A 16,151-nucleotide genomic window follows, 5' to 3' on the forward strand; every position below is an offset into this window, starting at 1 on the left:
AGAATAACAGAATACTTAAAAGTATGAAGTAAAGAAATGGTATAATATCTCCAAGAAGTATATCAATAAGAAAGAAGAAACACTAGAGAAAATCAAAGAAGAATTCAAAGATAAACAAAAGATTGGAAAAGTGAAGATATTAAAACAATCGAAGAAGAAATCAAAAACAAAAATCGAAACAAAGAAATGAACGATAGATGTAAAAGTGCAAGAATAATTAATGAAAAAGAAAATAAAGGGAAAACACAAGATAAAGAAGAGAAAATGGAAGAAGAAGGCAACAAAGAAGAAATTAACGCACTTCAAAATAAAATTAAAGAATTAGAAGAAAATATTAAATAATTTCAAACAAAAAAGATGGAAGAAGAACGAACCATTTCAGATGAAATGATTCAAAAAGCACGAGAAACAGTCAGGAAAGAGTTTGAAGAAGAAATAGAAAAGATGAAAACACAAATGAACAATATTCAGAATACATGTAATGAAATAAGAAAAGAAAACTCTAAATTAAAATAATAAAATATTTCATTACAATCAAAAATAAATGAAATATAAATAGAAATAACACATAAAGATGAAATCATTATTCTCTTAGTTAATTATGAGATGAAGAAGAATGATGATGATGTGATGAAGAAGAACATAAGAGATAAATAAAATCAAATCTCTATATATCAAAAAAGTGGAATTGAAAACTATGAGATTGCAGAAATAACAAGAAAAGAATTAGACCATACACAAAGAGAAAACGAAGAACAAAATCAAATAATATCAAATCATCATCAATTTATTATTTATTTTTTATTTCATAAATAAAGAAGAAGAAAACAATGATATTAATGATAAATACCAACAAATACTGAGAACATCATCATCTGGGACAATACAAATGAATAAAACTACAATTATGAAAAAGACAATTCTGGAAATAGAAGAAGAAGAGAGCAAAACAATGAGTATCAAAAAACAAGAAATGATAATCAATCAAGAAGAAAAGAAAACACAACAAATCAAACAAATAGAATTTTAATTGATGTGTTGTATTGTTTTGCAATTAATTTGTTAAATAAAAAGTTAAATAAGAAATTAAGATGGGAACAAATAGAAATATAATAAAAGTAATAAACATTAATGTAAATAATGAGAAAGAATACATTAATAATATTAAATTATCATATAAAATAAAAGAAACAACTAAAAGATATATTAAAATGAAAGTGAACTCAATCATAGAAGGGAAAGTAGAGTGTAATCCAATAATAAAAAATATTATCATAAAAAATAACTCTACTGATATTGATGATGAATATCTTAACTCTATCATCACTCAAGTTAAAGGAATGAAGATAGATAAATGTGTAAATATTAATTACTACTGGAGAAGGAAAGAATCAGATAAATTAATAAGAGAAATAAATGATAAATGGGTATGGTCAGGAGAATAGAAAATCTGCAAGAAGATATGAAAATAATTTCAATGTGTATGCATTACTATCTCTAAAATAAATTTATAGGAGATAAATTTGATGAAGTAAAAGAAATCCTAAGGAAAATAAATAGATTAGAAGATCTAAACAATGGAATGGTACAGAATAAAATGCATCATGAGATTAAAGGAACAAGATGCAGATGAAATTAAAATTAAAGCACAAGAAAGAATAAAGTACATAAAATATATGATGACAATGATTAAAGAAAGAATTAAATTTAATAAGAATGAAAATGTCAGAATCAATACAAATAAAATCATGTTTGATTCTAATAACAAAATCAAAAGAAAGAAGAAAGACCCACAAAATGAAATATACCCAATTAACGATATTACTTTAGAATATTGGAAATCGTTATATGAAACACAGGTGATATTAAATAAGGAACATTTGAAAATAAAACAAATCACCTCGTGGAATGAAAGATACAGGAATTATGATAGTGTCATCATCACAATGGATGATTTAAATTTAAGCCTGATGAAAATAAGTAATTGGAAATCACCATGCATTGACACTATATATGGGTATTATTGGAAGAGAATGTCATCATCAAGAGATTCCATTCTTAATATCTTCAATGAATGGTTAAACTTCAATGAAAACATCCCTCTAGACATGGTAAGTGGAAGAACTATACTAATCCACAAAGGAGGTGATAGGAACGATGTCACTAATTATCGTCATATCAGTTGTACAAATGTAATTATGAAAATATTTACCTCCATATTGAAAGAGAAGATTCACAATAGAATTAACATGAATAATGAATCATTAAAAATTAGTAAAAATCAATTGGGATGTAAACTGCAATCTCTTGCTGATAAAGAAGGATTAATTAATAGTTATATATTAAAGCAGCAAAAAGAAGAAAAATACCCAAAATATGTAGAGTCATATTATGAAATTAAGAAAGCATATGAATCAGTAAATCATGAATGGGTAATAGAAACACTTAAATATTTTAATGTAGAGGGTGTCATCATAGATATTGTAGAAAGTATGATGAACAGATTGAAGATATTCATATGATATAAATATAATGAATATCTAGGATGTATTAAATTGATGAATTTTACAATGTGATTCCTTATCCCCTCTACTCTTCATCATCCAAATGAATGTAATTTCTCAAATCATAGAAGAGAAGTTCCCAAAATCAAACCATACATTGTATATGGATGATTTGAGAATAATGACACTAAGTAGTGAAGAAATGGGAACAATCCACAATGAAATTAAAGAAATAATAAGTGGAATAAGGATGGAAATGAAAAGAAATCAGGAATGGTATTAAAGAACATTAATAAAATACCAGATGGAATGCAAAACATCCCAATAATTGAAGGAGAGGACTTGTATAAATATTTAGTTGTATGGCAGTCAGATGAAATTAATGATACCTTCAATTGTAAAATCATCAAAGAAAAGATGATGAAGAAAATGGAAGAGATAAATACTGATGAAAGTAGTAATAGAAGATATATTACAAGAATTAATACTGAAGTAATACCCATCTTCAGATATTCAGCATCAGTAGTAAATTGGAAGGTAACTGACCTAGATAGAATGGATTTGGAGATAAGAAAATATTTAAGAAAGGCAAAATACATTATTTGTAACTCCAAAGACCGTCTATATGTCCCTATAAATGAAATTGGTGAAGGATTAATAAGCCTAATGGACGAATATGTTATTGAATTAATCAGAACAGTAATGTATTATTGTACATGAGTGAAATAAGAAATAACATATTAGATAGATGGTATTCCAAGAAATGAATATTGAATAGAATTAAAAAAGCACTAAGTCATAAAATCCCAGAAACGAAAATAGAAGAAATAATAAATGAATTTATTGAAAATAAAAAAGAAAAAAGAAGTAGTAATAAAAATAAATAAATTAATGACCAACAAATACATCAAAAAATGGAAATCAAACAAGTGGACATTTTAGAAGATGGTTCGAGTCAAAATTTGTAGATAAAAATACTACAATAAATGCATGGAAGTCCATCAATATAAAGAAAAATTCATTTCTTCAATTAACTAAAATGCAGGATGGAGTAATATTTAGTGGGTACAGGAAAGATAAAATATTAAAAAATGAAAGATTGAAGTACTGCCCACTTTGTAAAGACAAGATAGCCACAGTAGAACACATTCTACTATCTTGCATTGGTCATAAGAAATCACAAATGGAGAAACATGACCATATTGGCATCATCATATGGGATAATAAGAAAATACACAGGAAATAAACAATACAAGAAACCCCCATATGAAACAGTGTTCCAATACAATGACATCACTATGATATGGAACAAACAAATAATATCAAAAAGTGATGGACCATTTCATAAAATACCAGATATATATGTACTAGATAAAAAGAATAAAACTGGTCTACTATTTGATATGACTATTGTGGCATATCATAATATTAATGGAGCCTATTGGAAGAAAAGAAATATGTACAAGGAATTGAAAAATAGGGTAATGAAAATAGAGAAATTAGAAGATGTCAAAATAATTCCAGTAGTAATTTCTATTAATGGGCTAGTAAATACCGAAAGTATTAAATTAATCAAACAATTAAAAATTGAAATTGACATCACTAAAGAAATCAAAAACCATGTAATTAAAAACATAATGGACGTCATGGAGCACTGTGGAGATCACAACCAAACATATGTAGTTGAACTACAAGACGAAGACGAAGGGATGGGATTAGTCTCCGGTGAGGCAGGAACAATAGACACAAGTTCTATTAATACTTAATTAACTACTTTCTCTTAATTATTTTATTGATTTATTCATTTACTATTTAATTTATTGAAATTAATACTCTATTTATTTTGATATTTCTTATTTTATCTATTTTAATTAATATATTCTTCAATTTTCTTTTATTCAATTATAATCAGTTATTATTGTGATATCATTATTAATATCAAATATTAGACCAGTTTTATTCTTTTTATTTATTACATTATATGTTATTTTATGATATTGCCATTTACTTTTTGATATATTTATTTGTTCAATATCATATTGATATATTTATATTTGAACACTATTTTATATATTGATTTCTTGTATTGTTTATTTCATTTATTTTTCTTATTAATTCATATGATAATACTAATATTATCATATTTCTAATTTTGTGATTTCTTATGACAAATACAAGATAGTAGAATATGTTTTATTGTCAATAACTTGTATTTACAAAATGTGGAGTATTTTATTCATTTTTTAATATTCTATTTTTCTATATACATTGAATATTGCTCTATTTTGTATTTTATTTAATTTGAAAAATATTTTGTTTTTAATATTGATTGACTTCAATGTATTGATTATAATAGTTTTATCTACAAATTTTAACTTGAACCATCTTCTACAATATCCATTTATTTCATTTCAATTTATTTATCATTATTTTATTTATTTTTATTATTATTTCTTTTTATTTTCAATCATTTCATTTATTATTCACTTTATTTCTATTTCTTTAATTTTATTCAATAATCATTTCTTTGAATATCATCTATCTAATATATTATTTCTTCTTTCATTCTTATACGATAATACATCACTCTTCTAATTATTTCATTATCATATTGAAATTGAAATCTTTAAAAAATAACAAATAATAGATATTTCAACAATTGGATTTTATGATTATTGAGAAGTGATTGTTTCAGTGAATTCAATATGCTTTATTTCTATTTTAGAGTTATTTCAACCACATGATAATTAGAATGTTCTTCTTCTAATGTACTACTAGTTTTGAATGTATAGAATATTAAGTATTTCATGTTTTTAATAATGATTATTCGTAGTATTTTGGGGGAAGTCAATTTGTAATTTTAGTGTCTTTAATCTTATTACTGATTCTTTATGTATTAATTTATTGATAATATTACAAGTATTATTTCTACATAAATTAATTCTCTACTTTGTATTAACTTCTCTTGTAATTATTTATATTTATTTATTTTGTAAATATAATTTAATTCTTTATTTCTCTCTTGACATATATCAACATCATTAATATCTCTTTTTTTTCTTTGATGATTTGATAATATATATCTGATATTCTAGTATTAAAAGAATGGTCACTAATTTTATTGTAAGTTATAACCATTTCATTATTATTAATACACTTAGGAGGGGCATTAAAATCTATTTCATCAAATTCATTAAAATGGGTAATTAATATATGTTTATTTATTTGTTTACATACATAATCATGTTTTGATATTTGATTATTCTTCATTACAGGACATCATAACAATATATGGATAATAGATAAAATAATGTTATAACAATGTTTACAATATTTTAATATATTAATAAGAAGTATTTTAGATTTGATATTTCCTGTCATAATTACTCCTTCTTGCATCTTTACTATTTGGAGGAAAACATTTCTTTTTATATTTAATGACATCCATGTAGTTACTGATAATTTCATAATATTAAATATACAATTTATATTTATTATATATTCACTACACTTATTTCCATTTAAATATTTTTCATTTATTTTATTTGTTACAAATTCAAATACTTTGCTTACATCATATCTTCTTTCATTTATTTGTATTATATTCATTTATTGAAATTAATCTTATTATAAAATGCTCTTTTCATTCTTTTAATTATTCATTTTATATTCTCTTTTACTATTTCTATCATTTAATTTAATATTGTATACTTTTATCTTTATTTGTTATTCTTTATATATTCTTTGTATTTTTATTATGAAATTTATTTCTATTGTGATGTAGTGTTTGTTTTTATTTAAATTTTTGTTAAAATACTTATGATGTAATGAGTAAATATTAAGAAATAGTTTGTACCATTACATAATAGTGATTATATTGTAATATTATTTTGTAATTATTTTATTCTGGTAGATAATGAATGTTTTCCTCATTATTCTATCATTTAGATTTGTTGAATGATATTAATTTCTCCTTTTTTGTTACATGATTTTGTGTAAATTATTTAACATCTTATTTTAATAGATCTTCCTTGATGTTGAAAATAAATTGATTAAAATGAAATGAATGTTTATATTATTATAAAATTCGTTAAAAATTAATTTACATATTTGATAAAATTTGAATATTTAGATAATTAATAAAACAGTAAGAATACAACTGTTATTATTAAGATAGATGTTGAAAAAAGAGAATATTAATTTTTAAGTTAGTAACTCGTAAATAGTTTCTTCTGTTGTTGAATAAACAATAAAAGCAAGTTAAGATAGTTTATAAAAAAATGAATTAGAAGTAAAGAGTGAATTAGATTAAATATTAATACTCATTTGTAATATCTATCTTTTTTTTCAAAATTTTATATTATTGTGAATATCTGTATTTTTTTTATTGTTTACAATAATAACCATAATTAAATTATTATCTTTTACATCTCTAAAAAACGGACATTAAAAATAAACTTCTTTTCTTTATTGATCAATTTTCTTTATTTAGTAAGATATAACTTTTAGAACAATAAATCTTGTTCATAAAAAGCTTATTTATGGCTGCAACAATAGAATTTAGAATGAAATTTATTTTTTAACTGTACAATTTTTTTCATAATTTTATATTGTAGATAAGAAGTTTAACTTATTAAATTGCATGAATAATAAAAAAGATTATTTACAATGTAAACTTGTCTTAGTTTTGATATATTAAATATCATATATATAAATAGAATTTTTGTATAGTTATAGCGGATTATTTATGTTTGATTAATTTTATTTATAACGACAATAAATATAATAATAACAGAAATATTTATCTAACAAATAATCTTATTTCCATAATCTTCTTAAATATTTATTGATAATGTTACCAAAAAAGAGATAGAAGTAAAAAACTTCATTTAGAAGAAGATACCCACAATGATAGCAAAGAATACAATGAATGGAATTGATGCATCACCAAGCCTGCTATGATCATCTGAACTATTTCCTTGTTTACTGTTTGAGATTTCTTCTGGTTTATTATTTGAGTTCTGATCAAACACCTAAACCTTCTTCTGATGTACCACCTGATCTACTTTCTTTATCTTCTTCATTTTTTTCATGAATAGAATCATTCTTTAAAAACATACTATAAATCTTAGTATATTTTACTTCTTTGTTAACATCAAGAATGATATTGTTTCCTACTGCTAAAGCAATAGACAATAAAAATACGAACATTGAATAATTCTATTTTTCAGAACTTCGTTCAGATATGTCTTATATCACAATAACTAGTCATTTTTATTGTCTAATAAATACCATTTTATTTGAGTTGAAATTAATATGCCCTCTTCTTTTCATCCATTAATTTTTGTTCTTATCTTCATAAAGATTTCCTAGTGTTTCTAACAAAAAAATATACTAATGAGAAAAATTTTCAACTTTTTAAAATATTTTATTGGTAATTTTTATTCTCCTTAATTCAAAACGAATGAGAGAATTTAAATTGGGTTGGGTTAACTTGAATAATTCAAGTTTAGATAATCAAAAAAAATAAAAAGGCATTAAGAAATAAAATATAATTAAATGTTATAATTTTTCATAATAATATTATAGTTTAATATTATAAATAAAAATAATAAATTTTATCAGTTTTAAGAAAAATGAGAAATTAAGATGAAATAGTTAAAATATTGTTAATAAATAATTCAATTTAATAGTTTTATTATTCAATTTATTTTTATAAAATATTAATTTTGTTTTATTTTCTAAAGTTGTAATTCAGTAAAATATTCTTATGAGTATTATGTTAAATTATCATTACTTTATCTTCTTAACTTTCATTGATTTCAGTTGTATCAATAAGTTGTTCATTAGTTTTTATCTCGTCATTGGTTACTTATTGTATTATCAATTTCTGCTTAATTTTCTTAATTTTCTTCTTTTAATATTGTATTTCTTATTCTATACTTTTCTCTTCATAAGAGTGAGGTATACTTAAATAACAAGATATCATATCATTAATTAAATATTAATCAATATTAATAATATCCGTAATATTATTCAATTTTTATTAACTGATTACCTGTGATTGTAATACTTTTCAAATATTTGTTTTAAGCCAATTAAAATTAAGTAATTAACTCCAAAATTAATGAACACACTTTATGATATGATATTTGATACATTACCATTATACACATCAACACGTACTTTAATTCTGGAGAAAATAAAAATGTTCTTCTTAACACATTATTATCATTTGATAGCCCCACTGATATGATTAGTTATTGAATCATATTTAATTTCACATAAATTATCTATAAGTTATTATAGCAGAAATCAAATGAGAGACATACAATGTTTTATTTTCAATAAGAAATATTAAAATTGGAATATGTTCAATTCTATATAACAATTAACTGGTTTTGAAGTATTTATAATTTGATTATAACATTATCTTCAGACTATTTTGTGATAGAAAATAGTAATTTAGCACTTTTACAGATTTGAATCAATTAAAACATTACTATACAATTTAAATATACTAACAAAGTTTTTAAGTGTTCATCATTATCAAATTTAATATTCACTTCTCATTTCGTGTTATTGATAGTATATCATAAAACACATTCATAAAGATGATAAATGAATTATAGAGGTAGTATTAGAAGTAATTAAGTAATGATGGTATTCAAATACAATTATCTTTCATTAAATTAATAATAGATTAAAGTAAAATAACTGGTTAAAGTAAAATTTTATAATTTATAATATAAAAATTATTATAATATCATTTATTGGATGTCAATTCTTTACTATCTTTTTCTTGTAATTTATAATAAATGTTATTATTTAAAAAAAAACAAATGAGTTTTAGATATTTTTATATTTAATGAGTGATAAATTATTATTGATTATTTATTATCTTATTATCTTATTTGATTGTTTATTTATTTAATTGTTTATTTTTATTATTTTATTATTCATTAAATTTGATTTGTTATTTTATTTATTCATTTTTATTTCATTTTATATTTATTATTTTATTTACATTAATTATTAGTTATTAAATGAAATTCAATTTTATTGATATTTTTAATATTTATTATCACCTCTTCATTTGTTATATCCTTTCAATTTCATTTCTTCTTTATTTCCTTTTTATATTTAATTATATTTTTATATTCTATTTGTTTATTATTATTAATTTATATTCTAAATATCAAATAATAATTTCATTGTTAATATTACCACTTATTTTATTTCTTTATTCTTTATTATTTAAATTATTTTTTATTAAATATTTAAGATGTTATTTTCAATTTCATTTACATCAGATCATATTTGTCCAAATCTAATATGAATGAGCTGACACTTTATCATTATTACAAATTGATGTTCAAAAACAAATTAACATAAATAATGTTTCAATCATTTTATCAGTTATTGTACTAATTTATTTTATTGTTTTTATTTTCTTACTTGAATTATTCTTTTTATATTTTCTTGTCTTTAATTTCATTAATTAATGTTTTAAATTAATTTAATTTTAAAATAAAATATAGAATAAAATAAAACTAGAACTTAAAAATATATAAGAAAGAAAAAATAAATTAATCTAAATAACTTTTTCTAAATGAATTTTGACAAGTTTGAACGCTATACAAAGTATAGAAATTTAGCAATTCAAAGAATTTATTTATAATGAACGGTCTTTGATCAAAATAGAAAACTCAAAATATAAATAAATCAATAGAATTAAAAATTAATAATTTTTCAAGTAACTTTTTAATGAAAAATAACCCAAATTAATTTAATTGTTAAAATTTATTAGTCTTTAGCTTCTTTATAATCAATAATGGCTTCCATTCCCATAGCAGATTGAACAGCAACAATGAGTTCTTTTCCATCATCATAATCAGCTTGAATCTTTTGTCCCATTTCACCTTCTGGGAGTTTCAGATCATCTCTTGTTTCTCCATTATCAAGAAGGAGTGATGCATATCCATCATTAACACCAATAAGTGAGAATTCTGTTCTCTTTACTTCTGGGACTTCAACGTTATGAGTTGATGGACAAGAATCATCAAGTCTCTTTCCAGTAAAAATATCATAACCAGCAAATGTGACTTTAGCGTGTCCATGTTTTCCAGTCTTTGAGGTTGACATTTCAAAAACTTTGCATGGTCTTCCTTTAATAACAACATAACCACCTTTTCTTAAAGCAGAACATTGGCATGGATATACTCCAGAGTGTTCAGCATTTCCTTTTTCAAATTCATTATCACTTCCACCTGAAGACATCTTTTATTAATTCTTTCTCTAAAGTTCCTCTCTTAAATATACCATTTCAGGGTTTCTTTTCGTGTTTAACGAATCTTTTAGTTTTCATTTATAGTTATGTTTAATAAAATCATTTCTTAAATTTTCGATCAGGAAAATGAAAAGATTGCCCTCAACTAATTGTTTCATATTATTTTATAAATTATTTTTTTTAATAATTATTTAGTTTATTAAGATATTCTAATCACTTCCATGACTTTTTTATTTATTTCTTAGATTGAACGATTTTTCATATTTTGAGGTTTTTATTTTTTGAACTTATTAATAAACATAAATTGAAAATGAAAGAATACAAATGAAATTTGATATTTTTTACATTTCAGAGTCATGTGAATTGAGAGAATCTTGTTGACTTGTTGAATCTTTTTTGTCTTTCTTTTCCCTGTGGAAAAAAGAAAATCCCCATTTTTTCTTTTTAATAGATCCCATAGAATCAGATCTTTTTGGTAATGCTAATGTAACTTCATTAATTGTTCCTTCTTGAACACTTCCAACTGAATAAATATCTTTAAAACTTCCTGTTAAATTTATGTTACTAGAATTTCTTGTTATTTTCTTTGATGTGATTAAATTTTTTGATTTTTCTTCTGCCTTATCAAAAGATCGTTCTTTACTACTTTCTCGACTATTTGCTTTAATTGCTTTCTTTTCTTCTTTTTTTCGTTGTTTTTCCTCTTTCTTTCTTTCCTTTTCAAGTTGTTTTTCTCGTTCTTTCTCTATTTTTTCTTCCATTTTCATTAATTTATGTAATTTAGATGCAGAACTTGTTGTTTTTCCAGGTGATGATTCTAATGATGTAGGTAATGAAACACCTTTCTTTTTGTCATTGTGTAGTGTTGGTACTATTCTTCTTGGATTAGACTTTATTAAACCAGTTCCAGTCTCTTCTTTAGTTTCTGTTTTAAGTGTTGTTTGAAACCGTAATATTGGTTGGTCAACTTTAACAGAAGTTGCAAGGAAATATCTTGGTAATGTTTGTTGCCGATGGATATAGTCCAGACTAGGATCTGGAAGTGGAATAAATACTGATGAGAGTGATGGTGGTGTAATTGTTCCACGTAATGGAGAATCAGCTAATATATTAACTACATGTCCATGATCAAGAGCAGTTTTATATATTTTAAAGTATTGTTGAGTATTATAACATCCACGAATATATCTTAATTCTGGAATTTCTTTTAACATAATGTTAACAAAATCGTTTTGTTCTAAACTAACAGTTTTACCATATTCTATGTATGGATACAATCGAGGAGGTAGAATATATTCTTCAAGTGGTCTATCAGTAATAAATGGATGATTAAGTGCTTGGTCAGGTGTTAATCGTTCTTTAGGATCATATGCCAAACACCGTTTTAAGAAATCATAAAGAGAATCTCTAACATTATCTGCTGATACTGGTTCAGCATTTGAGACTCTCATTTGATTTAATGAAATTAATTCTTTTAATGTTTTGTATTTAAAATAACTTTTATTTGGTGGGATTTTACAATTATTTTCATATTCATATTCAAATTGTTCTTTAAACAAATATGTTCCTTCTTCGTTATAAAAAAATTTGTGTGTTTTAGTTCCTCTTTCAAGCATTTCTATTGGTGGTGTTCCAAGCATTTCAATCATTTTAAATAATAAGTTATATTCACTTGTTGCTCCAAAAAGAGGATAACCTAAAAAGAATTCTGCTGTCATACATCCAACTGACCACATATCAATTGCACATGAATATGGAAGTCCTAATACAATTTCAGGTGCTCTATAATGTCTAGATTGTATATAAGAATACAATGTATAATTTTCAAAACAAGCTGAACCAAAATCAATCAGTTTAACTTTTGATGTTTGTCCAACTAATAAAACATTTTCAGGTTTAATATCACAATGGACAATATTACCTTTAGACAATACAAGTAATGCCCTCAAAATTTGTTGAACAAATTTACGAATTGTCTGGATAGAAAACCCATGATTTCTGTTTCTTCTCATAAGTTCATATAAATCAAGGCTATCTCTTATCAGTTTTTTATTTCATCATATATTATCATCACTTTGGTATGATTACAAACCAAAATAATTAAAACAATTAATTGTGATTTGCAATATAAAAAAAAAAGAATCTGACAAACCCAAGCATTTCAGTGACTATACAAATATGACCATAATACATAAAATAATCTAACATTTTTAATATTCTACTATGTGGAGAATTATCATAATAATCATTTAACTATATGATGAATATCTTTCTTTCTATAATTTTCAAATTTTAACTTTGTATAATTAAAAATAGAGATAAATACTTACAAACGAAATGTAGAACTGTCACTTCAATCAACGACTGTTTAAAATATGCTGGTTTGTTTTTTAAAACTTTAATGGCTACATACTTGTTTGTACTTAAATCAATGCATTTAACAACTTGACCAAATGTTCCTTGACCAAGTAATTGGACAACTCTATATCGTGTTAATGTTTTTTGATCCATAGAAAACTGAATTCCTTCCATTGAAGTTGCTGACCCAATAATATCATCTATCCTAATAATCAAATCCCCTGTTTCATTATCAAGACCATAATTACTCATTGGTATACTTGGTTGTGTCAATATTTGATTATTTGTTTTATGACAATGTTGCATAGTGTTTGAATATCCAATGGTCATTTTTTTAATAACCCCTTCAACACGAGCCATTGGTGCACATGGGGTGATGGTAACAGAAACAAATAAGCTACTCATTAACTTCTTTAGATGAATAAATTCAATTTTTATTCTTTTCATATATTTACTATATATTATATTATTTATATTATATTTTATGGTTTCACTGTCTTCACTCTTCTTTTCGTTTTTAAGTTTTTGTTTTAAGGAAGCTTCTATTGATTAAGTTCTATCATCTTGAAATTAATTGTTTCAAATTTTTCATAACTTGTTTTATTTTTAAATACATTATGATTATTAAGAGGATAAATGAGATGAAAAGAATAAAAGGAAGCTAAACAAACACTAAAGATAATGTCATAATTTAAAAAGGAGAAAAAATCAATTAAGCATCAACTTTATTTTTTAATCTTCTAAGTTCATCAGTGAATTTAATATTGTTTCCAATAACAGCACATGAACATTTAGCAATATTGACAGCAACTCCATCTCTGATTTTGCATTGATTAGTCCATTCACCAAGTTGAATCTTTTCTGGGACTTTAACGATTTTGATTCCTTGTTCTTTGCAAATAGCAGTAAGAAGTCCAGTGTATTTATCATTGTCACAGTCTTCAGCAATGAAACAGAAGAGAGCCTTCTTAGCTTCAATAACTTTAAGGCATTGTCTAATTCCTTTAGTTAAGATGTTTTGTGCTCTTGCTTGATATAAGACAGCTTTAATGTCTTTTAATTCTTGTGGGAGTTCTTGAATTTCTTGTGGAGTTTGATTTTCGTCAGCCATCTTATTCAATTATGAGTGACATCTAGGTTTTCTCTTATAATATCTTTTTTTTACTATATTTTTTCTATTCTTCTTTTCTTCGTTTTATTTTTTGTTAAATAAAACAAAATAGTTAAATAAAAAGAAATATAATATTTTCATAAAGTATTGTGACTGGATTACAATGATGAAGGTAATTGGGTTTGTTTGGTTATTAATACAACTGCTATTACATTTTTAATCAAAAGAAATTAGTGTTAATAAAAGTCTAATGGCTGAACCTTTTTTAAATTTTATAACGTTATTTTTTATCAATAATTGTACAGAAATTGCACTGTGATGAGATACTTTACAAAGAATATCAAATTTAAAATAAGGCCAAGAAGTAGTGAATTCGAAAAAAGTGGACCAATAAAATAACAAAAGAAACCTATGTCGTGTTAATGGGATATTGCTTCATCAATAAAATCAAAAACTCTTTAAATAAAGAAGTTTTTTTGCAATTATTCAAGTCTTTTGAATTAGTGATTGAAAATATTTATTAAAAATATTTTCCAATCATTTTGATTATTATATTTCATTCTTATTAATTTGTTATTTTAATAAACAGAGAAAATAGAATGATATTGTAAAATAAGTTAAAAATTTTATTATAAATAATTGTACTTTAAAAAATATTGATAACTCACTCTTTTAATTTGAATTATTCTTTTTAATATTATTTTATAAAGTATAGACACCATCATAATATGCAATAATCATAATAATTAATCTATAAAATATGAAATATCTTTCTTACTTTCCTTAAAAAGTTTCATACCATTGTCTCTACACCGAAATTAGAATGGTATTAACTCCGTAACATAAGAAAATAAAATTAATACTTTATACCATAATATAAATTATTATCCTTTTTATTTTTTTTATTAGTTTAAATGAAAATAATAATATATTTAGTACTTTGATTATAACCCTTTTAATTCCTTTCTCTAAATTATTAATTTGTTTAAGGTTTGTTATTGTTTATTTGATTCTTTTATACAGTAATAATTTTGTATTTGTACTATTCCGAAAATTGTTTGTTTGACTTACTAAATAAGTATTAATGGTTTAAGAGTCGTCGTAACCAAGTTATTTACATATACTTTATTTAAGTGTTATGTTTCATTAGGAGATACATAGCCTAAGTTAAATGTCATTTTCTAAGTGATACACCATTGGTATATTTTATAAACAAATATGAGTAAATTTTTAGTGGTATGTATAGTAATGAAGAGATGATTTGATCATTATAAGGAATTCTTGGTATGAGGTTGTTGTGTTATAATATTGTCTTTAGTTGTTTGTTGTTTTGTTAACGAAAATGAGTGATAGTTATTTTCATATAAATCAATCAATTAGTAGTTGTTGGTTGTTCTTTTTGTTTAGTTTCCTGTTCTTGCATAACTTTTTTCCATTCATCTACAACTACAGAAGAACAATCTTTGTTAATTAAAGTGTCTGATGTAAAATTGTGTGTCAAAATTAATGCATCTTCGCCATCAAGATAATAATGTTTAGAAACTTTAGTTACACTAGAAAGAAATAAGACACAATTTTACTTTAAACAAATCAAATGATTATCAAAAATAATGAAACAAACGTAAATCCAATTGTTTTTTCATATAAATGTAAAGCTGGTTTATTTGAAACTCTTACTTGAAGCATCATTGCTCTAGCACCAAAGATTTCAATCATACTATTTTCTGCAGCTCGAATTAATTTGGTTGCAATACCTAATCTTCTGTATGTTCTTAAAACACTAATAGAAGTAACTTGTCCTGTAACAACTGGATGAGGATCATCATCTTCACTATATATAAATAACTAGTAGATAATATAAAAAATAGATACAAACATTTTAGTTAAA

The 16,151-nt window shown here is 23.4% G+C and overlaps 4 protein-coding genes across 4 annotated transcripts, besides 24 other annotated features; all 4 read right to left on the bottom strand.

Annotated features, from left to right (window-relative positions):
* Nucleotides 1-4,283: part of a repeat region that runs on past the window's edge.
* Nucleotides 4,283-5,117: a repeat region.
* Nucleotides 5,118-5,133: 16 nt separating this feature from the next.
* Nucleotides 5,134-6,198: a repeat region.
* Nucleotides 6,199-6,212: 14 nt separating this feature from the next.
* Nucleotides 6,213-6,314: a microsatellite.
* A 53-nt stretch (nt 6,315-6,367) lies between these two features.
* Nucleotides 6,368-6,495: a repeat region.
* Nucleotides 6,496-6,544: 49 nt separating this feature from the next.
* Nucleotides 6,545-6,649: a sequence feature (AT_rich).
* Nucleotides 6,650-7,194: 545 nt separating this feature from the next.
* Nucleotides 7,195-7,229: a sequence feature (AT_rich).
* Nucleotides 7,230-8,046: 817 nt separating this feature from the next.
* Nucleotides 8,047-8,245: a sequence feature (AT_rich).
* A 251-nt stretch (nt 8,246-8,496) lies between these two features.
* Nucleotides 8,497-8,528: a sequence feature (AT_rich).
* A 703-nt stretch (nt 8,529-9,231) lies between these two features.
* Nucleotides 9,232-9,279: a sequence feature (AT_rich).
* Nucleotides 9,280-9,309: 30 nt separating this feature from the next.
* Nucleotides 9,310-9,374: a sequence feature (AT_rich).
* Nucleotides 9,375-9,394: 20 nt separating this feature from the next.
* Nucleotides 9,395-9,530: a microsatellite.
* A 26-nt stretch (nt 9,531-9,556) lies between these two features.
* Nucleotides 9,557-9,695: a microsatellite.
* Nucleotides 9,619-9,778: a microsatellite.
* Nucleotides 9,779-9,911: 133 nt separating this feature from the next.
* Nucleotides 9,912-10,032: a microsatellite.
* Nucleotides 10,031-10,103: a microsatellite.
* A 112-nt stretch (nt 10,104-10,215) lies between these two features.
* Nucleotides 10,216-10,313: a sequence feature (AT_rich).
* EDI_131010 (eukaryotic translation initiation factor 5A-1, putative) lies at nt 10,311-10,784 on the bottom strand (the record flags this gene model as incomplete). Its single annotated transcript, XM_001734989.1, has 1 exon — nt 10,311-10,784. One exon carries the CDS (start codon nt 10,782-10,784, stop codon nt 10,311-10,313), a length of 474 nt encoding a protein of 157 aa, XP_001735041.1.
* A 166-nt stretch (nt 10,785-10,950) lies between these two features.
* Nucleotides 10,951-10,997: a sequence feature (AT_rich).
* Nucleotides 10,998-11,135: 138 nt separating this feature from the next.
* On the bottom strand, nt 11,136-13,557 carry EDI_131020 (protein kinase gsk31, putative; the record flags this gene model as incomplete). The annotated part of the gene is made up of 3 exons (XM_001734990.1): nt 11,136-12,825; nt 12,947-13,047; nt 13,129-13,557. 3 exons carry the CDS (start codon nt 13,555-13,557, stop codon nt 11,136-11,138), a joined length of 2,220 nt encoding a protein of 739 aa, XP_001735042.1.
* Nucleotides 11,465-11,513: a microsatellite.
* A 52-nt stretch (nt 13,558-13,609) lies between the features above and the next one.
* Nucleotides 13,610-13,638: a microsatellite.
* Nucleotides 13,639-13,864: 226 nt separating this feature from the next.
* On the bottom strand, nt 13,865-14,263 carry EDI_131030 (40S ribosomal protein S12, putative; the record flags this gene model as incomplete). Its single annotated transcript, XM_001734991.1, has 1 exon — nt 13,865-14,263. The coding sequence occupies one exon, from the start codon at nt 14,261-14,263 to the stop codon at nt 13,865-13,867; it is 399 nt and encodes a 132-aa protein (XP_001735043.1).
* Nucleotides 14,264-14,290: 27 nt separating this feature from the next.
* Nucleotides 14,291-14,359: a microsatellite.
* Nucleotides 14,360-14,401: a sequence feature (AT_rich).
* A 372-nt stretch (nt 14,402-14,773) lies between these two features.
* Nucleotides 14,774-14,972: a sequence feature (AT_rich).
* Nucleotides 14,973-15,110: 138 nt separating this feature from the next.
* Nucleotides 15,111-15,198: a sequence feature (AT_rich).
* Nucleotides 15,199-15,635: 437 nt separating this feature from the next.
* Nucleotides 15,636-15,979, bottom strand: EDI_131040 (N-terminal acetyltransferase complex ard1 subunit, putative; the record flags this gene model as incomplete). Its single annotated transcript, XM_001734992.1, has 2 exons — nt 15,636-15,816; nt 15,885-15,979. 2 exons carry the CDS (start codon nt 15,977-15,979, stop codon nt 15,636-15,638), a joined length of 276 nt encoding a protein of 91 aa, XP_001735044.1.
* Between the last annotated feature and the right edge of the window lie 172 nt (nt 15,980-16,151).

The sequence above is a fragment of the Entamoeba dispar genome, genomic scaffold (assembly GCF_000209125.1).
Source record: "Entamoeba dispar SAW760 scf_1105229458835 genomic scaffold, whole genome shotgun sequence".
Lineage (NCBI taxonomy): Eukaryota > Evosea > Mastigamoebida > Endamoebidae > Entamoeba > Entamoeba dispar.